Source organism: Zootoca vivipara, chromosome 2 (genome assembly GCF_965207765.1).
Source record: "Zootoca vivipara chromosome 2, rZooViv2.hap1.1, whole genome shotgun sequence".
Taxonomy (NCBI): Eukaryota; Metazoa; Chordata; class Lepidosauria; order Squamata; family Lacertidae; genus Zootoca; species Zootoca vivipara.
This window is the reverse complement of record NC_142584.1, coordinates 27,888,133-27,908,848: the sequence shown is the minus strand read 5'-3', so window position 1 is coordinate 27,908,848 and position 20,716 is coordinate 27,888,133. Positions and strand designations below refer to the sequence as shown.

At 47.9% G+C, this 20,716-nt stretch overlaps 2 protein-coding genes across 5 annotated transcripts in view; both read right to left on the bottom strand.

Annotated features, from left to right (window-relative positions):
- Positions 1-15,216, bottom strand: part of USP36 (ubiquitin specific peptidase 36) — a 31,140-nt gene extending 15,924 nt beyond the window's left edge. The window contains exons 1-13 of one of the 4 annotated variants that reach the window (XM_035104204.3): positions 14,908-15,208; positions 11,876-11,931; positions 10,492-10,810; positions 10,180-10,395; positions 7,907-8,017; positions 7,247-7,349; positions 6,831-6,898; positions 6,400-6,470; positions 5,226-5,308; positions 4,518-4,629; positions 4,095-4,235; positions 3,146-3,246; positions 779-917 (exon numbers count right to left, since the gene is read on the bottom strand). In XM_035104204.3, coding sequence (XP_034960095.2) covers positions 779-917; positions 3,146-3,246; positions 4,095-4,235; positions 4,518-4,629; positions 5,226-5,308; positions 6,400-6,470; positions 6,831-6,898; positions 7,247-7,349; positions 7,907-8,017; positions 10,180-10,395; positions 10,492-10,744 — 1,398 coding nt within the window. In that variant the 5' untranslated portion in view covers positions 10,745-10,810; positions 11,876-11,931; positions 14,908-15,208. Of the gene's footprint in view, positions 1-778; positions 918-3,145; positions 3,247-4,094; positions 4,236-4,517; positions 4,630-5,225; positions 5,309-6,399; positions 6,471-6,830; positions 6,899-7,246; positions 7,350-7,906; positions 8,018-10,179; positions 10,396-10,491; positions 10,811-11,875; positions 11,932-14,907 lie in introns of all 4 variants that reach the window. The other 3 variants (XM_035104203.3, XM_035104205.3, XM_088661496.1) reach the window with 3 other exon arrangements.
- A 2,763-nt stretch (positions 15,217-17,979) lies between these two features.
- Positions 17,980-20,716, bottom strand: part of TIMP2 (TIMP metallopeptidase inhibitor 2) — a 29,623-nt gene continuing 26,886 nt past the window's right edge. Inside the window, exon 5 of the mRNA XM_035104202.3 lies at positions 17,980-20,708. Coding sequence (XP_034960093.1) covers positions 20,511-20,708 — 198 coding nt within the window. The 3' untranslated portion in view covers positions 17,980-20,510. The remainder of the gene's footprint in view (positions 20,709-20,716) is intronic.

Here is a 20,716-nt window from a genome sequence, read left to right as displayed (position 1 = left end):
ACCAACTGACACCACAGGAGGGCTCGTGTAAGGGAATGCACCCCCATATTCGAGTTATTTTGATATGCTTCACATACCGTAGGAAGTTGGAATGCCAGGGAAATGGCTAGGCTCAAACCTCTCACTGCCATCTCATTTTCTAGGTAAAGGAGCATTCAGTCATGTAAGCCTTCCCCCCTGCAGCCTGAAGTGGTACAATCCACTCACAGGTTTACCACTTCTGTGAGAGTAAGTGTGGAACAGAAGCACTAAGCTTATATGCCCAGCTACTGACACCCCCAATAATCCATTACATAAAACCGCAAACATGTTTCCCATAAAGATGCTGGGGGCAGAACAAGGCTTTAGTTCCTCCACAAATTAACACTCAAAATGCCAGTTTTGTGACTGCTTCCAGATTTAGATCAACCCAACAATTTCATCAATCTTCTGTAGTACACTCCCCACAATTCATAACAGTGTCTTGGGCTGGCTGCCTGGCTGCAAAAATAAACTTGCTAGCACTTATGGCTGCTGATGAAAAGTGTGCAGATAACATACCAAGTCAGAAAGGAGACTGCGTAATATTTTTCAGTGGCTGAAGGGAGCTTCAGGGTACTTGCTCTCAATTTACTTTGGGGTTTGTTTGTTTTTTACAGGTCACCGGGTTTAGTTTTTCCTCAGCCCAGAATCTGCACTGCTCAGCTTAAGACTTTTCCCTTTCCTTTTGAAGTTCAAAGTACACACAGTTCCGACAGTGGGAAATTCTGGATGGCAGGCAGACTATGCAGATATTCACCTTGCTCATCAGCGGTGACGCGAGGGCACCATTGGTCATGCTTTTCTTCATGTGGTCGGAGACTATGCTTCCTCGGTTGGTTGCAGGACATGTACTTTTGGAGATGGTCCCCTCCAAATTCTTCCTGGTACTTGGGATCCTTGAAAAGGGGGAAGAAGGAGGAACCTGTACTTTATTGCTATCACTCTTTTTAGAGGTCACCCTACTCTTCAGACCAGGGGAAACCACCAGCTCTTAGGCCAATCTTGGTGCACCAGGACTAATTTAGCCCAGGGAGGCCATTCCCCCCCGCCACCACATCCACCTGCCCATCAGCTGATGTCACCGGTGATGTCAGCTGGTGGATGGGAGGACAACATTCAATCCTGCTTTGGCTGCACAATCCAGTTCCCGGCACAGAGCAGGATCACGCAACCGAGGCAGCAAGGTTTAATAGAGCAGGGATTAAAGCCCTGATCTTTGGCCAGAGAAAGGTGGTGCTGTGAACCTTCTTCAATATCAAGGATTACATTACAGCCAAGATGGGGAACTGGGTGTGGCTGATGAGCCAAGGTGAGTCTATTTTGGATCTGGCAGATCGTCCGGACCCAGATTTGGGGCACGCTCTGCAATCCATTCCGACAGGTAGGAAGGGCTGCACCGGTCTTAAAAGATCTCCACTGGCTCCCAGTTTGTTTCCAATTCAAAGTGTTGGTGCTGACCTTTAAAGCCCTAAATGGCCTTGGTCCAGTATACCTGAAGGCGCGTCTCCACCCCAATCGTTCTGCCCGGACACTGAGGTCCAGTGCCGAGGGCCTTATGGCGGTTCCCTCACTGCGAGAAGCCAAGTTGCAGGGAACCAGGCAGAGGGCCTTCTCGGTAGTGGCGCCCGCCCTGTGGAATGCCCTCCCATTTGATGTCAAAGAGAACAACAACTACCAGACTTTTAGAAGACATCTGAAGGCAGCCCTGTTTAGGGAGGCTTTTAATGTTTAATAGATTACTGTATTTTATTTTTCTGTTGGAAGGCGCCCAGAGTGACTGGGGAAATCCAGCCAGATGGGCGGGGTATAAATAATAAATTATTATTATTATTATTATTATTATTATTATTATTATTATTATTATTATTATTATTATTATTATTTACCAGTCACTGGAGACCACCATGAGAACAGGTACTCTAACAACTATACTGCACATTTATAGTGTGCACTCTCAAGCATTTCTTTGGAATTTGACACCGGAGCTTCACCAGTTACTCCCCGGCATCAAACAGCATGAAGTGATGAGCAGCTGGGCTTTCTCCCCCCCCCCAAAAAAAGCCACATTGCAGGCCAAATGGGAAGGTCCTGGAGCACCTAATTAGGGACACAGGTCTGAGGTTCCCTACCACTGCGCTACAGTTTACAAATACAAAAGAATACAGAAGTATTTGTTTGGTCTTAGATTTAAAAAAGAAAAGCAAATAGAGAAGTTAAGGAAACAACCTTAAATAATAAAATAGCATTTTATACATGTGATCAAAATATGAAAAGAGAAACATTATTTCTTCCCACAGCCCATAAACAGTAAACAACCCAAAAAGCCCAACAGAAAACAATATGCACACAAAGGAATATCTAAAACACAAAAACCTCTCGACTTACGTAACTCTTTGCCAGCTATAGACTGTGCATGAAAATGTAACACCCGGGTTTATTATTGATTATAAATGATCAACGGAAAAGCACCACATCTCTACAGATCTTGGTGTGAGGTCATTCATAGACTGAAGACATCAACAAAAAGGGGAAGTGCAAATGCTGAATAGTAAGAGTTTTTTGTGTTTTTTTAAACCCACCTGTATTCTAGCATATATTGGCCTTTGAACAGTTGGACAGAGCGGCTACTCATTAGCATTGATGTACATTTTATCACTGAGAAAGACTTTATTGAAAGAGTCTAAACACAATTGGTTTTTAAATTTTCTTTTCTAAAATGTACATATTATTGAGCTTTTCTCTGCTATTTACTATTTGTGGAACACTGCCAGGCACTCTGCTTCCCTCTGCATATTTTGTCCATTTACACGAGATGATATTTAGGCGATTACATCACAGCAACATGAAAAGGAAACCACATCGGCAGAAGTAGCTGGGGACCCTGCTAAAACAGTGACGGGTTAAGAATGGCAAGGGTCTTCCCAGCATTAGCAACAACCGTGTTATTATCACCGCCCCCAGTTCACCCCAGCCTGTTCCTCCCTCCATTAAAAAAAAATGGACTTCTGCTCCTCTCCACTCCACTTGATCAGCAGAAAGGTGATGGGGGGGATTGAAGGGCACCCCAAGGAACAGGCATGAAGAGAGGCTGCCAACAGCAGGTCCCATACCGTGCCTCACTTACCGAAGATAGAAAAGCACATATGCCTGTTGATTGAGCACAACTTTGATGTTGCTTGAATGCACCATCGAGTCGTTCATCTGGTACCACTGCCCATTACTAGCCTGAAAATGGGAAGAGGAAGGAGGATTTGTAGCTACAACACAGCACAGAAGTTCAGCAGGAGGGGAAGAACCTACTCCACACCATCAAAGGTCCATTGAAAAAAGGGACTAGGTCAGTGTTTCCCAAACCTGGGTCTCCAGCTGTTTTGGGACTACAACTCCCATCATCCCTAGCTAGCAAGTCCAGAAGTCAGGGATGATGGGAATTGCAGTCCGTAAACAGCCGGACACCCAGGTTTGGGAAACACTGGACCAGATAAATTCATGAATAGATATACCAGTGGCTGCAAGTCACGATAGCCAGGAATCCAACATCCACATGCACTGATAACAATACCAAGTGCTGGAGACTAACCCTAGGGAGGTTAGTCACCCCACTTCTAAAGTTCCCCTTTGCCATCTGGCTGGCTTCTCTGGGTAGGAATAATACCAACTAGGTCAATAAACCTAGTTGGATAATTCTTGTGCTAGAGATAAGAGAATGTTTTTCCAGCAGGCTGCCTCCTACAACTTCCAGCCAACTTACAACATTTGGACATGAACATCAGAGCTCCAGAGATAGACCATCTGCAATCACCAGGATTCTTTGCTGTTGAACCTCTGGAGACAGCAGCATTAAAAGCCTGGCCACTCCGAATGCCAGCAGGGAGCCAAAGTGAGATAGCAGGAATTCCAAGCAAGATAGCTAGACCCACTTAAACCCAGCTGGGTTCTGAAGAGCATTCACGCAGTTCAGCCTTCCACACTGATGCTTGCCAATGCTTCACGTTACCACCCCACAGCCTGGGGTGCAAAGCACCCCTCTCCACTGGCAGGGCTGCCCTTTGACGACAGACGAAAGGACTCACCTTGACGTAGCAGTAGTAATGCCCCGCATGGCAGCTGTATCCTGAATGTACCAGCACAGCATAGAGGCCATACATGACAGGGTCACCGTTGCTCTGAGACATGTAGGGGCGGATATTCAGGAACTCAGGGTAGCCGACATCCTGCAAGGGAAAAGGGAAAGCATCCATGGGGATTTGTCCCATGCTCTTAGGGGAGAATGCTGGTGCGTAAACAGGAAAAACAAACACAGCGTCTCATCCAGGAAACACGAGTGGTCCCTAGGCTGACAGTATTTGGAAACATCTACGCTCTTAAGAAAGCCACCCTTAAAAGGCTTGGCATGAGGTCAGAAAGACAGCAGGCAAGCACGCTCCTCCAAACCCTCTTCCAGGGGAGAAGGGACGTCTTCGTGCCCCCTCCCCACTTTCCAGATCGCCACGCACCTTGGAGATCTTGCCCCCGCTGAAGTTAGCAAAGCGCTTGAGTGAGATGGTGAGGACGTTGGACGGCCGGTGGATGGTGAAGCGCTTGGTGGCTGGCACCTTCTTTTTGCACCTGTCACAGAGAAGAGGAAAGATCAACGGTGGGCATGCACTCAGTCTGGCTCCTCGTTGCAAGGCTCAGTGAAAACGGGGGATGCCCTGAGAACTCCCCCCTCCTGCTATGCAGCTGCACAATTGCCTCCTCACGAGACCGGGGGTGGGAAGGCTTTTAAGTCTTTCCCTGCATTTGAAGCTAGCATCCTTTGCCCTGCAGGCGGCCTCGAAACCATCAGGGAAATGGCTTGGTTTCAAGTAGAAGGCAGATGCACCAAATTAAAAAATACCCCACACTGTGAAGATACATACCCAAGCTTCTCTTCTGCTTCATTATTCCCACCACCAACCCAAATCACCACTTTAGAAATAGCTAAGAGGTGAGCCTAGTCCCCCTCCCTTTTCTTTTTCCTACAGTTTTTTTTTTAAGAGTGAGTCAGCAGTTACTGAAGCTGTGGAGCAGAACAGATTTGCCTGACCCCATAAGTTAGCACTTCCATTCTAGAAATATGCTTCTGTGTTTTTGTTTTTTTAAAAGATAAATAAAGGTGTCATTGCGCAAAAGAAAAGGTACCAAACAGGACGGATGGATAGGTCAAGAGGAAGGCAACTCACTTGGCACACATGTAGGCATTCTCTCCACTTAGCACATCAGCCTTTACAAACAACTCTAATGCCCGCACGATGTTGGCGGTCTGCTGTAATCAGAAACAGAATAGGGTCATTCATACAGAAATCACACCTAAAGCTCAGGTTACCTATAATAATAATAATTTATTGTTTATACCCCGCCCATCTGGCTGGGTTTCCCCAGCCACTCTGTTTGGCTTCCAACAGAAATATTAAAATACAATAATTGATTAAACATTAAAAGCTTCCCTAAACAGGGCTGCCTTCAGATGTATTCTAAAAGTCTGGTAGTTGTTTTTCTCTTTGACGTCTGGTGGGAGGGCGTTCCACAGGGCAGGTGCTACTACCGAGAAGGCCCTCTGCCTGGTTCCCTGTAACTTGGCTTCTCGTAGCGAGGGAACCGCCAGAAGGCCCTCGGCGCTGGACCTCAGTGTCCGGACAGAATGATGGAGGTGGAGACGCTCCTTCAGGTATACTGGACCGAGGCTGTTTAGGGCTTTAAAGGTCAGCACCAACACTTTGAATTGTGCTCAGAAAAGTACTGGGAGCCAACGTAGGTCTTTCAAGACTGGTGTTATGTGGTCTCGGCGGCTGCTCCCAGTCACCGCTACACTCAGGTGAACTCTGAAAAGAGCAGCTGGGGAAACCCAGACAGATGGGCGGTGTATAAACAATAAAATTATTTTTATTTTTATCATTAATGATGTCTCTTTAGTTCTTTAGGAATTGGTTCCATTCACCCACTATCTCCCCGGCTACTGTTATCTTAGCTTAGATGGGACGCCCTTTTCTCTTCCTGCCCAGCGTATGGAGATCCTCTGTCCCTCCAGATGTTGTTGGACTACAACTCCCATCATCCCTCACTATTGGCCATGTTGGTTGGGGAGTCAAACAACATCTGGAGGGCCACAGGTTCCCCAACCCACCCCACCATTATTTTCATTTTCTATACACCAGCCATGCACAGGCAACTGAGTGCCTATATGCCCCTTTTGCTTGCTACATACTAAATGCCTCCCTACACACAGCACTCATGTATAAGTAGGAAAGCACCATGAATCCGTTCACATTTGCAAATCCCCTGTCAGCTTATGTCCCTCTTTAGGCCTACTACTGAAAAGAAATAAAAGGTGAAAGCGATGATTTAACACTGGCATACCCTGATCTCCAAAGCCACATCCAGGAAGGGGTCGTAAGTGTCCGAAACACTCTTGCACACGGAGCATTTCACTGCAAAGAAAGCAGAACAGTTGCTTGCCTACTCTTCATGGCCTCATCTGCCTGCCAAGGTCATATTTCACAACGGGACATCCGAGACATCAACGCTTCCACCTCAGCAGCTAGCAAAACCAGCACGGGAAGCAGCTAAATCACCCAATTCCCAATATCCTCTTCAAAACCTGGGCAGAGGCCAAAGGAAGCCCACAGGAAACTCTCACGGTATTGGGACATCGGCAGCTGTGTGCGCCCACAAGTCAGGTGGGCATTGCAGAAGCGCAGCTGGGCAATGAAGGAAAAGCTGGAGTTGTAGAGTTATCACTAGGACTTGGTCAACGCTTCAAGCATAAAGGGCGTGAAAGGTGTGCTCACCACGAGATCGGAGGTAGCCGCCAAAGATCTGGTGCACCAATGTGGTAGCCTGGGTCTGGCGATCCAGCCTGGGAAGAAAAGCAGCCAAGGGTTAAGGAGAGAGTGAAGCAATAAGGGGCCTCAACAGTGGCAGGGACACAAAAGCAGCCCTTAGGGCTTTCCTCCCTAGGGAGGACTACTAGCTTTTGCTTCCTTGGGTAAAGGAGAAGCAGCCACTACCGCTAGCTGAGTGGCGACTTACCCAGCATGCCCCCCTCTCCCCCACCCACATTCCACCTGTGAAGGTTCATGCTTCCAAGAAGCTACTTGCACAACAGGGGGAGGTGGCAAGATCTCAACCTGCCCATCTCTTTGCGACCCAGTGAAAAAGTACAGCCCTGCCCCTCCCCACACCAGAGACAGGGAGCTGTGCATACTTGGTGTAACCATTGAGGCAGGCCTTCTGCATGGCATCAATGGTGTAGCGCAGGAACTCGTGAGCATCCTCTTGGCTGCCAAAGCGGAAGTGACGAGCAATCTCTGCCAGATGGAGGGAAAGGACTCTGAATTTTGGCTTCCTGTGCCCTCCCAGGGCAGGTCAAGCTCATGCCAAGGTAACAGGCATCGCTGACACTTGACCGGGGCACAGGAATTACATGAAGCTTATTAGCAGGCGCGCACACACACACGAAAACCCCAAGCCCTTCTAGATTCTGCAGAACTCAACATAACTAAGCAAAATGCCGATGAGGACAGCATAGAGTGCATTTCAATCTCCCTTTTGTAGTTTCTTAAATACGGGCAACTTCAGTTGGATGGTTAAAAGAAACGAAAGGAGCGCCAAAAATACCTCAAATCTATTTATGTATTTATTTATTTGCACGCCCAGCTGCCACGTCTCCAGCTCCACAATGGGGAGATCTGCGCACCTGGCTTTTTCATGTGCAGTGCAGTGCATGGCATGCATACACCAACACACGCACGCATCAACACTTCAAACTAAGAGATCTTTGGCCCCTTTCCCTGTATGTACTGGTGAGATGCATCATAACGGCGCTGTTCAGCCTCATCAAAACAAAGCTCCCTCCACTGCTTACTTTTGAGATCTCTGATGAAGGACACTGGCTTGATGGCATTGCCGCTGTTGGCGAAAGCCTGTATCATGTGATTCTGCATAACGCACATCATGCAGAAGCCTCCCTGGTGGCCTGCAAGAGAAGAGATCAGGAATGAATTCATGCAAAGGCTGCACTGGTCACAAAGGTCTGGCGGAGCAACTCTCATGGAGACAGAAAAGCCACGAGAAGAGCTCAGCCTAGGAGAAGGGCATTTTGGCAGCCACTGCTAAATAAACAACCTGCTGGCCAATGGTGACAAAGGAAAAGAAAGAGAAAGGTGGGCTTTGAGGGCCATGTAACTGCTCTTGCTTCATGATTAACCATCTGCAGAAGTAGCTGCATAAGCATCAAGAAAAAAGTTGCCTCTTCTCTGCTGGAGGCAATTTAAAGTGACAAGGAAAGCTACTCCCTGATATAATCAATACGCAAATTGAATTGGAGCGCAGAGCCTTCACTTACCTGTAGGCTAGGGGTGGGGAACACGTGGCCCCACAGATGCTGTTGGGCTCCCATCACCCCTGACCGTGCTAGCTGGGGCTGGTGGGATTAGGAGCCCAACATTATTTGGAGGGGCACAGGAACCCCATCGCTTGTGTAAGCATCTCCTCCATGGCTAGCATCAACAATCCCTTGCTAGAATAGCTTACATGAACAGACCACTCTCAGATGCATGGAATAGCTTCCTAGCCCCATTGCAGGCACATCATAAAGTACTCAGAAAAGCAGCCCACTCGGCCGAGACGGTCAGGTAACCAAAATGCTACAGCCATGCATGAGATTTCTCAAGCCTGGACATCAAGCCGACAAGCAGATGCAAAGCAGTATTTGCCATAATCCAAAGGGCTCCTCCTCATCCCTCCCCCCCTTTTTTGGAGGGACATCTTTTGTCTACCTGCTTCCCTCCATTCAGGTCCACTCCCCTAACTAGGAGTCAGCGCTCCTCTAACAAGGATGAGTCGGATGCTTAGAGCAGCAGTTCTCGTGCACCCAAATGCTGGCTCTGCTCCTTTGCAGCTGTTAGCACAGCCTCCCAGGCACTGACTGCAAGCATGAGTGCACAGGGCTGCAAGGGAACTGCCAGCTGCAGAACACAGTTCTGTGGAGGGGACAAGGCGCACTGCCTGTTATTTGACCTTGGATCCACACACCATCTTTTCCCATTCCCAACAGCATCCTGTTTCAAGCAGAACCCCCTCCTCAAGCTCACATAATAATGCAACCCCTTTCTTGTGGCTGGGCACAGTACAGCCCCCTCTTGTGACAAGTGATGCCCCAAGACTTTGACAACATGAGAAACAAGGGCCAAATAATGCTCCATCGTTCAAGCCCCTCTCTCCAAACACACCCAAGTGGAAGCATATCTTAGCACTATAAATTCACAGGAAGCATTTTCTCATACAAGAAATCCATTCAAAAAGCAGGCTTCAAACCAAAATGTTTTAATTTCTCCCCTCCCTGAAACCCCAAGACCATTTCAGAAAAGAGGGGGACACGACGGAATAAGAAATTTTTAGCCCCTGCATGGAGTAAATGTTCTTTCCAATGCAAAACAAGCAGAGTTGTAGCATAATGGAACACGATTCTTTGTGGCTGTGAGAAAACCAAAGCTCAGAAAGATGAGGCAGAGTCCAATTTCTCTTGTGCAGGATTTTGGAGTGGGGATACCAGGCATCCCCAAACTGCGGCCCTCCAGATGTTTTGGCCTACAACTCCCATGATCCCTAGCTAACAAGACCAGTGGTTGGGGAAGATGGGAATTGTAGTCCAAAACATCTGGAGGGCCGAAGTTTGAGGGTGCCTGGGTTATAGTAACACTTAAGCTTCTGCATAGCAGCTTGAAGTGGTCACAAGCACTTCACTTGCACTCTTTTTATAATGTGTATCCCTACCCTGAAAAGTAGTTCTGGGCATTATAAAAGCCATACAAGAGATGGGGAGGATGAGGTTAAAAGAGAACAGCTTGACCAAAGGTCAGTTTATGGCACAGGCAAAATCTGACCCAGAAGCACTGCGATTTCAGTTTCTTAGCCGCTGTGCTCCCGTTTTACTACCATGAAGGACTGAGCCGTTATGCATTGCTGTTCCAGGCCCACCCCTCATAAAAGCCTCAGTAGAGTGGCACTGAGATGAAAAGCAGGGGGCAGCTGAAGCCTTTGCTACCTGCAACTCTTAAGTGAAAAGAGACAGACGACATGCAAGCTTTGCCAAGGGGCGCCAGCCATTCCCCATGCAATCCAACGCCCCACACTCACAACTGCGGCTGTGCTCCTTGGAAAGCAGGTAATTGGCAAGAGGCGGGGTGTACGTCAGACACTGCAAGGTGGAGTTGAGGAAGCAAGTGTTGCCCAGGTTGTGGAGACCGGCTCCGACACGGTACACCCGCTCCCATTTCAGAGAGAGGCGCTCCACAGGGAAGAGGACCTTCTGCGGGGCTGGAACTCCATCTCCTCCCAATGTGTGCTCACCGCCTGTCAGAGAGGAAGAAGAACAGGGGAAGTCAGCGAGGCCGGGCACACATGCACCGCCATTCCCACAGAACCATTCCCCCCAGAATACGGGCACACCTTGCTTCCGGATGGGTCCCTCTTCAGAGCCCCTGTGCCGGCTGGGGTTTTCCGTCTTGGGGTTCAACAGAACGTATTTGCTCTTCAGCGTCTCCAGCTGGTAGGAGAAGCTTTTGGAGGCTGGTTCAAACTCGATCTTCTGCAGCAAAACCTTCTTGGCGGAGGCAGCCAACAGCTTGCCCAGTTCGCCATCGTCAGCAGAGTCCTTCCGCCCAGGTTTGAGGGCTTCTTTCAGCTTGTCCACTATGGGCATGGTGCATCACTTGCGGGTGGCAGAGGCTGCTCTGCTAGCAAGGGGACTTTGCTCGGTGGGGCAGAGCTGGAAAAGAAAGCATTTGACCCATTTTTCCCCCCTACAAGCCTCTCACACAAGCCCCTTACTTCTGCAGCCTACAAGGCTGACTATGACAAATATTCTCCTTTGTTTACCCTCCTGCCTCCATCTCTATTCACAATACTCCTGTCTCCCCATTTGGGGCTGCAAGCACTCTTTTTAATTTTCTAAAGCAGGCATCCCCAAACTTCGGCCCTCCAGATGTTTTGGACTACAATTCCCATCTTCCCTGACCACTGGTCCTGTTAGCTAGGGAACATGGGAGTTGTAGGCCAAAACATCTGGACGGACGCAGTTTGTGGATGCCTGTTCTAAAGGGTCATGAAACACCGAGAACACAATATATAAAACCGCCGCCACCACCAATTCAATTTCAAACGCCATTTCCAGGGAATCTGCATTTAACTCAGAATGCTCCAACACCGTTCCAAACTGTATTCTGTATCGGGCAAGCAGGGAATGTGTCTACAAATTCCATTTTCCCAAAGGTGGGATTAAGCAGCATAAATTTGCAAGAGCAGCTACACCAATGCTGTCTCCTTGCTACAAGAAAAACATGGGGGGGGGGTGTCAAATGCCAGTACGTTTTACCTGCATACAGTAGGCTAGTTTCAATGCACACGCTTCTCTATCTTCTCTATCCCAGGTAAACAAGAAGCATTATCAGAGATCAAGGACACATTGCAGGGGGGGGGAGAGACGTGTGAAGCAGGGCAGGTGAGGCACATGGTCTGGGGATGGGAGCCCTGAGGCCTAGTTAGAGAAGCTTGAATGGCCACAAGTGAACCCCTGGGCCTGAAATCACACACACACACACACACACACACACACACACACACACACCCTATTATATTTGCAGCAGCTAACAGAGCTCATACATACATCAATTTTTTTTCTCATCATGCAAGCTAGAAACTCACTTCTTTGAAAGTCTGATGGATTAAAAATTGCAAAATAAATACACCCCAAGTCTAGTCTAGCAGGCCTGCTTTTCTGCAATTCAATCAGTGCAATTCAATCAGTGTCAAAGTATGCACCTCTTTAGCATACCTCTCTTTTTTTGCTGGGCCCAACAATCTCCACTCCTCAACACGCAGAAGACTGCCCTGAGAAGACAAACAAGGACTTAAGAGTGTTCACTGTGAAGGTGCCCCTTAAAACTCTAACAAGGTGTCAAGCAGTAGCATTATGGCTAGGTGGATTAAAGGATTTGGGGCCCAGGTTCATAGACACAAGTTTGCATATGCTGGTTTTATTTCTATACAATGCAAATTTAACTTTGCAATGTCACAGAAGACAAATCAACCCATCCAAATCACCCCAGATAAAACTCTTCCATTCATTTTCACTCTACCCCAGATGACCCCAAATCAGTTCCTCTTCAATTCAATTACCTCCTAAGTAGATCCTGCTCCAGGTCAATTAAATTGCCCTACAGCTACCTGCACTGATTATCTCTCAAATCACCTCTATAGTAGCTTCAAATTATTTTGGGCTGTGATCCAAGACTCCATACCTGGAAGTAAGCCCCCTTGAACTAAACAGGGTTTACTTACAAGTAGACCTGATTAGGATTACACTGCCATTTCTCCCACATAAACATCCTACCCAGTAACCCAAGATCACCTGCTATTTAATTTCCCCTGAATCAGTTACCCACCCAAAATCACTAAGAAAAATATTTGTGCCCCGCATTCCATAGGCCACGCCTTTAAAAATGGCCCAGCTCCCAAAATAGTCTGCAGTGAAATTGGGAACTGGTTTACAAAAGGGAAGATTGTATATTTTAGTTTTTCTCCAACTGCTGGAACAATGTTAGCCACAAGATAGTTTGTAACAAACAATCCCTATGAAGACCTATATAATTGGAAGGCTTGAGATTTGCCGCTTCCTCTGATAGGGAGGTTAGCACTACAATGTAAGGAAGAATTACTGTGTCACCTGAGTTCTGTCTAGGCCAGGCATCCCCAAACTGCGGCCCTCCAGATGTTTTGGCCTACAACTCCCATGATCCCTAGCTAGGGTGCATCCCTAGTGGTCAGGGAAGATGGGAATTGTAGTCCAAAAACATCTGGAGGGCCGAAGTTTGGGGATGCCTGGCCTAGACAGAACTCAGGTTTGACTAGTAAACAGAAGAAGCAGAACACCCCCGATAGAAACCGCAGGTGTCTCTCCCAACAGAGTAGAATTCAGAACATTGGTACCCATCTTTTAAGTGCCTTCATAACGAGAGAGGCTTCCATCAACACAAGTCCTACTAAAACACCCTCCTCTGCGTCCTATAAAGTACTGTACATATAGAAGCTCTTCATGCAAAAGGCTGCAACTATTCTGCCCAGCTCAACAACAAAAATAATACTTGCACTATACAATCTAGGGGAGATGGGGACAGCTAACATAAGTAAGTAGCTAGCTCATTGTAGGGAGACTTCACTTTCTTCAGTTACTAATGTGGAGGTTTCCTAAGGCATCCAGCGAGCATCTTCCACATGTTATGATGCTCACCTGAAGCTCCCATGACATCGAACCTTTCTACAACAGCTATTACATTATCGGTTATTGCCTAAGAAGCCGCCACTGGAGGCACTAAGTGGTGTCTTTCTCTCCCAGAGGAGCTGAAATGGGTCCTACACAATGATACTTCATTCCTAGCACCATCGTGTGCCCAGCAGGATGGAGATACCTAGTTAGTCCCTTCCATGCTTTTGATGAACTCCAGCTCCATCAACTTACCTTGTTGTGAACAAGATCTAAGATCTAAGGGTACATAGGGCAATATGCAAATTGGATAAATAATAATACCTTATACGGGCAAAACTACCTCTTGCTTTGGAAGGGGGCATAGGGAAAGTCATAGCTGGCAACTGACTGGTAAGAGAATTGCTTTGTATGTGGGACAAATCCCTCACCATTCACGGCAGGCCTCTGCTAACTCTTGCCAAAGCAGCAGCATCCACATCAGCAGTCAAGGGCATTTATATAGGGTACAAATAGTACGGAGGCGAGAGAAGGGTGCTCCTGTGTGTGCCCTTGGGATTGAAGAGCAAGCAGGCAAAGCTGATGCTTGAGGAGATTGTAATGGTTGAAGACGAGCTTCGCCCAGAGTAGCTATGTTGCAGACATATGCTCAGGGAAAGAAACCCTCAGCTCTTTGCATGGGGATGAGGAGCCCAGTGGAGATTCAGCAAGCCGACATCCCCCAAGGAACATAGCGAATTAACAAGGGCCATTGAGAGGATCAGAATGCCAGCAGAACAGGATGTAGCAGGAGGCAGAAGTGAAGGCTGCTTTATGGCCCAGATCTAGAAGAACGCGCGCCCCCCACCTCCTGATTTGTCTATCAAGGAGAGAAAGAGAGAGCCCAGCCCACCTTGCTCTCCATCGCCAGACCGTGCACAGGCCCCAGCCACCTTCGCCCAGCAAGCGGTGCCCGCGCACACAGGCTATATCTCCATCCCCAACACCCGCGCGCGCCCCACAAGCTGAGCATTATTAACCCGGCGGCAGCAGCAGCAGCAGCCGCTTCCAAGGTGCCCCAGAACGCAATCGCCGCCTTGGTGCAAAGGGCACCCACACCCTTGCGCTTTCTCAAGGGCCCAAGAAGATCGTGCCCAGGGCCCCTCAGCCAAGAGCGGAGGAGTCCTTGTTGTGGAAGAGATAGCAACCTCCTCAGCGCCCCGCCGCTCGCGCCTGGGGGGGGGGGGGCTGATCTATATGGGGCTTGTTTATGAGAACCCGAGGCTTGGGCGCCGGTTCGGGTCATCCCGGCCCAGAGAAACCGAGAGGCAACAGCAGCGGGCTAATGCACTGGAGACGGAGGCACCAGGTTTGCTTCTTCAACGCAGCCCGGGCGTAAGGGAGGCAAGGCAAGGAGGTGGGCAAACCCCCAGCCCACACCCACTCAGAACCCCGATCCACCCCACGGATTCACCTAGCCGCCGCCGCCGCCCTACCACGACCCAAGCGCTTTCCTGCTCACCTCCTTACTAAATACGGGGGGAGGAAAGCTCGTCTCCGCTCCCCGCTGCCGGACCCCAGGCCAGGACCCCCCTCGCCACCCCCCTTCCTAGCCCCACACTCACCATCCGGGGGACCCGCGTGCGCGGACATACAACCACGTGTCCACGCCGCGTCGGAGAGCAGGAAAGAGCTTAGCTGGGGCTGCTGCTGCTGCTAGGCCGCAGCTGGTGGTGCTGCCGCCGCGCCGGGCCCAATCCTCGCCCGAAAGGGGTGGAGAAAGCAGAGGAGCCCTGCCCGTTTCCCTCTGACGCAACGGAGCCCGCCCTGCAGTCGCTTTCGGGAAGGCAGCGCCGCCTGCTGTAGCCCTCCCGGCATTTGCTGGCGCGGCAGCCGCCTCGACCAAGTCTTGGCTCTTTTGCGCTTGCTCGAATGCAGCTGCTACCTTTTGTCCGCTGCAAAAATAATTCTTCTTTTCCCCCTCCCCTTAAAGAAAAAGATAAGTGTGTGTTTGTGTTTGTTTTGCATAGATATATGAGTAAAGATCAAAGGCTAGGCTGGGCTGGGCACAGAGGATGGCGCGTGACTGGAGGAGAAACGAATTAGGGACCCAAAAAGCGCAGTGTCCCGCAGAGACGGGGCGGGGGTAGCACTTCCTGCCACGTGCCTCGCAAGGGCAGAAAAATGAAATAAATTGGGGCGTGAATGTGAAGGGGTTTCTTCTGCGCGCGGTGGCGTGGGGGGCGTGGATGGGTAGGTGGAACTCGTCAGTATTTTTGAGCTTTCCGTGATTTACCTTATTTGTTAAAAAACAAACAAAAAGCACGTCACGGTAGATTTCTTTTTCCTGTCTTATGCTTAAGTTATTCTTCTCTGCGGGTTTTTATTGCCAGATTCTAAAATTAGAGGAAATGTAGAATTAGGTCCAGGCTGACTAGCTAAGCCATTTGTTACGGCTTCCGGGACAAGGCAGGAACAGAGATTTGGACAGAGAAAAATATTAATACTGTAAAGGGAAAACTAAAAGGCAGAAAAGCTCTAAATAACAATTTCAAAATAAAAAGAGCTCCCGTGGTGACTTGTGGGAGAGAGACGTTTCCGTTAGGGGGACCCCCCCCCCAAAAGCCTGTAAATTAATAAATAGTAAGATTTTGGCTAGGGCCATTCAGAAACAATACAGGCAATGGAAGAATACTGTCCTTCCCTTCACCCTGAGGTGTGAACAGAGACAGGAGATTTGGAAGGTTGCCTGAGTAACTGGGCATGATGTCACAGGAAGAGTTTGGGGACTTCAGCAGGCTTCGAAAAACTGAAAAAAGGATGGCTGAAGGCAAGAGAGATGCGTTGGACTCCGGTACTGCACTGCTGTGGGGAACAAGACCCTCTTGAGATGACCTTTTTGTAAGGCCTGGACTCCCTCCGTCCATATTCAGGTGTAGATTTGTAAATAAATCATATTCCTTAAAGCTACAACAGCCTCCACGGTGTCTTCAATTCTCCAAAGAAGCACAGTCCCTGGTTGAGGGCAAAAATGGCTCTACAGTGTTTGGGGTGGACTGTAACAATACTATGCAATGAAATAGTGTTTTAATCAATTATGTGGGGCAGGGCTTACCTGCCCTCCCTCCAATATTTTATTCGAGTTGGCATCCCTGGTCCAGGTTCAACTATACACCCATATACACAGGATTGGGGGAGGGGCGTGTTCTGTTAACAGCTTACATAGTTTCAAGCCCAACATATGGAACTGCCTTATATCGAGTCAGCCTTTTGGTCCAGCACAGCATCACTCACTTTGATGTAGGGGTTCTCCAAAGCCTCAAGAAAAGATCTTTCCCAGTTCTCTTGCCTCTTTTAATTGGAGATGCAGATAAGCTCTATCACAGAACTATGGCTTTAGAAACAATACATGCCATGACATCTAGTATAACACTCCCATTACAATGCTATGTTCCTTTAGTGCCTTGGGATGGGATTGTGGTCAACGAGCGTTGGCAATGTTACTTTCCATATATTTGTTGGGATTGTAATTCCCACCATCCTTGACCATTGTCATGTTGTTTGGGGCCAATGAGAACTGTAGTCCAACAACATCTGGTGAGTCCCAGCTCTTCCATCACTCACAGAGTTAGGTCACCTATGGATCCATCCCATCCATTTGAGAAATAACCACATCACTCCATATGGGCTTGTTGCCATTAGCAGGAAGGTCAACTTTCTTTGTGATCGGGTTTGTCTCATTAAAGTAATAAGGAGCTGTATGCAACATAACCAGATGTGGATGGCTCCGTAGGTGGGTCTTCTGGGCACTTGTATTAAAGAGCATATCTAGTATTTCAGCAGGTGGGGTGAATTTGCAAGTCTATTGTAACTTAAGAGATCTCTGTTTAATCTTCTCTCTTTAAAGTTAGATGTTTGTGGGCAGGCCTCCCATCTGTAGGAGCTCTACAGAGCTTCAGGTGCATTTGCCTAGGAAAACAAGAAGCTCACACAACTAATCTAGGAAGTATGTGAAAGCCACGAGTCCTAATGTAAGCGGCAAAGAGAAGGAAATGACTCCAGAGCACTGAGTGTGGATGAGGGATTTAATGTGTTAAATTTATGGAGGCAAAGTTGTGTCTTTACACAGACAGAAGCCAGGTGTGTGAGGGAACAGAGGGAGTAGGAATTATCCCCACAAGGATGTCCTCTCTCTAGGCAATAAGTACCTGGTAGGCCAGAATCAGGGGCCGCTCATGCTGTACACTAAGTTTTGAGACTTGCTGGATTTCTTCCATGAAGTGGATGAAAAACAGCACATATTTTGACACAGAGCCTGATTCTGTGGGAGTCGCTGTATGTCACTGGAATAATTCCTTGGCGTCACTAAAGAGAACCATATGTGATGTTTTCTCCAACACCAAGAAATAAGGGGACATGGGAGTCATCAAAACGGGAGAACAGCTGGGCCTTTGGAAATAGGCTGAGGGGCAGTGAACCAACAATTTATCTTATTAGGAACTAGAGACCAGTTTGTGCCAGGGGGCATGGGAAGAGGGAGAGTGGAGAGCACAGCCTGGAGGAAACCTGGGACTCTCCGCCTACCTCCATCAAGGTGACTCTTGTGAAGCGGTTCACAGAGGCTGAGCAGCTCCCTTCTAATGTCTGCACCTCCACAGATGCAAAGTGTGCTCCAGACAAGGAGAGACTGTTCCCGGTTTATTTGATAATACTGTTTATTGTCCGAAGACTCAAATGTCCACGTATGAATTATACAAAGCATCAGAGACATGCACAGTCTGCTTGTCTATTCAACAATTTTCATGTGTTCCCAGCACAAGAAAATCTCAGCTTTCAGAATCCAACAACAACAACAAAAAAGATTTTTCCCCCACCCCCACCCCCAATATTACTCTACCCACCAAACATCATCCCGGCCCTACTCCCCAATAAGCTTTAAATTATGGCAGCAAGTTAGATACTTATTCTTTTTTTTCATACTTACTAAGCAAAGATTTGAAAATAATGTAAACCTTTTTTTAAATATTTTGAGTTGCTGACATGAGGGGGCATTGGATTGTTTCTGTGTGTGCATCTTATCTTTCTTATCAGGGAAGTTTCCATGTGGCATTAAATCCCACAGCGATAAATTAAGCCAATTGAAGAGCCTTTGATAACTGCTTTCCCACAAAACAGGTCCTTTCAGAACAGTTGCTTTCCACGCTGCTACTAGAACGGCAAACTTATTATGTTTTGGTACGGCAGTCACGCAACTGCAGTTTGTCTAGCAAGCAGCAGTCACGTGTCACAGCCAGCCTCCGACCTCTAGAGAAGACCTGTGCATGCTGCAGAGGCATCAGGAAGAAGACAGAAGAAGGATTGCTAACACCCACACCCACACACCCCCACCTGCGCCCACTGGCACTCAGAAATAATGGGAGGGACTCCACCCTCCGTACATTTTGACAATTCTTCCCTCCAATGCAGAACCCCTTTAAAAATAATAAGTGCAAATCTAACAGCTAACAAGGAATTAAAAAATAAAATAATAATAATAATAATAATAATAGAGGAATGATACAACTGATTGCCAAAACAAATGGAAAACATTAAAATCAAGGACAGGATCAGCAGTGAGAAGAAAAGAGAGAGAGAGGTAAATGTCACATAGGATATAACCATACAGGAAGCAAAACAGGAGTCTTATATTGGACTGAACAGATTTTTTTTCCTTTTTCTTTTTTTTAAAATATATTGAAATCAAACAGACTGGTCCAATATGACATCTTTAAAACTTAACCTTGATGAACAGCATGAAAAGGCCAAAGGGGGCAGGTCTGGCTGGGGGAACTTCTGGACACCCTCCAAATCAATTTTAAGGTATTGTGGGGTGGGAAAGCAGCAGAGATCGGGGGGGGGGGGCAGGGGGCGGGGAGCACAGCAAGGAAAGAGAACTGGCTCAGAAGGAAAAGGGGGCTGAAGGCAGAGGTGAGTGATAGGATCCTTTTGCAGGCAGCCAAGGTCTGGTTTATTACTCCAAAGGAGCATTCATACTCACAGTTTATAAGGGGTATACCTTGACACCGGCTCTTGCGGTCACATATTTGGGAGGGGAGACACAAAACTCTTGCCTTCTGGAGAACTCTTGCTTGCCGCAAGCGTCAAATTATATATAGGGCAGGACTTGGAGCCATCTTGGCCATGCTAAAAATCATTACTCTGCATAGCAAGAAATTTCAAAAAGGAGGACTCCTTTGGTCCATGTAATACTGAACGCTTAGTGTGAGCAGCAAGTCTTTCCGCGGTTTTGGCACCAGATTTTCATCAATGGCACAAGCATGCAATAGGAAGTGGGTGATGCATACATATGGTTCAAGCAGGCTTGATGGACTAACCCAAATCCCCTGACAAATGTTCCTTGGCTGAAATGTAATAGCTGAGACCCAGAATCTGCACGCATCTCTTATGCGCACATAGGCAGGGCTTATTATCCATTTAAATAATTTTGTGACACTGCCCCCCATTAGCCCCGAAAACATTGCCTCTAAAAGCAGAGATTGTCCCTCTGCCCCCTGGTGGCTCATTCTTAACAGGCTGTTTTGTCACTGGTAAGGTAAAGTAACTTTCTTCACCTGTAGAAGAGGATATCGTGACTTGTGACAAAGTCACCATGTTCCTGTGTGTGTGGGGTGTTGCTGCTGTTTTTATGGGACGTACTTGTACCTCACGTGTACAAATGTGGCAAAGAGAAAGGAACGACTTCAAAGCACTGAGTATGGAGGGATTTAATTTTGTGATGCATATGGAGGAAAAGGTGGGTTTTTACACAGGCAGAAGCCAGTGGGGGGTGGGGGAACAGAGGGAGCAGGAGATATCCCCTCAACAAGGGATGCACCCTCTCAAGGCAATAAGAACCTGGTAGGCCTGCTACACAGAATCAGAGGCAACACCTTTTGGCCACTCATATTGTAAACTTTGGTTTCCTCCACTGTGCCTTGGCATATTGGCATACGCAATCCCAAAGGCAAGAAACCACCCCATGGCACTTTACACAGGAGAAGAAACAGATTAAGCAATATATGAGTGGCCTAGACATCCCTTTCCTTAGCCCCTCCCTCCACCACTGTTGTGCCCGCCCAGGAGACCTTATTTTCATGCTGTTTCCAGGAAGTGATGTCAAAGGTGGACCAGTCTAATATCTTGCCGGCTTTGTTGCTATTGGCTACTGGACTGCCATGGCTTTGGGGACTCAAGGGTCCTCAATGTCAAGAAACTCTTTCTTGGGTGGGGCCACTCCACGGTACCACGCGCACGAACCATCGCTCCGCTTGATGCAGGCAAAGTGCTTTGCCTGCCGCCCGTTGATGTTCTTCTCTGTCACCCAGTCAGTCCACAGGCACTCGTCCTGAGCAGAGACATAGCAGGGGATGGAAGGGCATCGGGAGATCTGCAGAG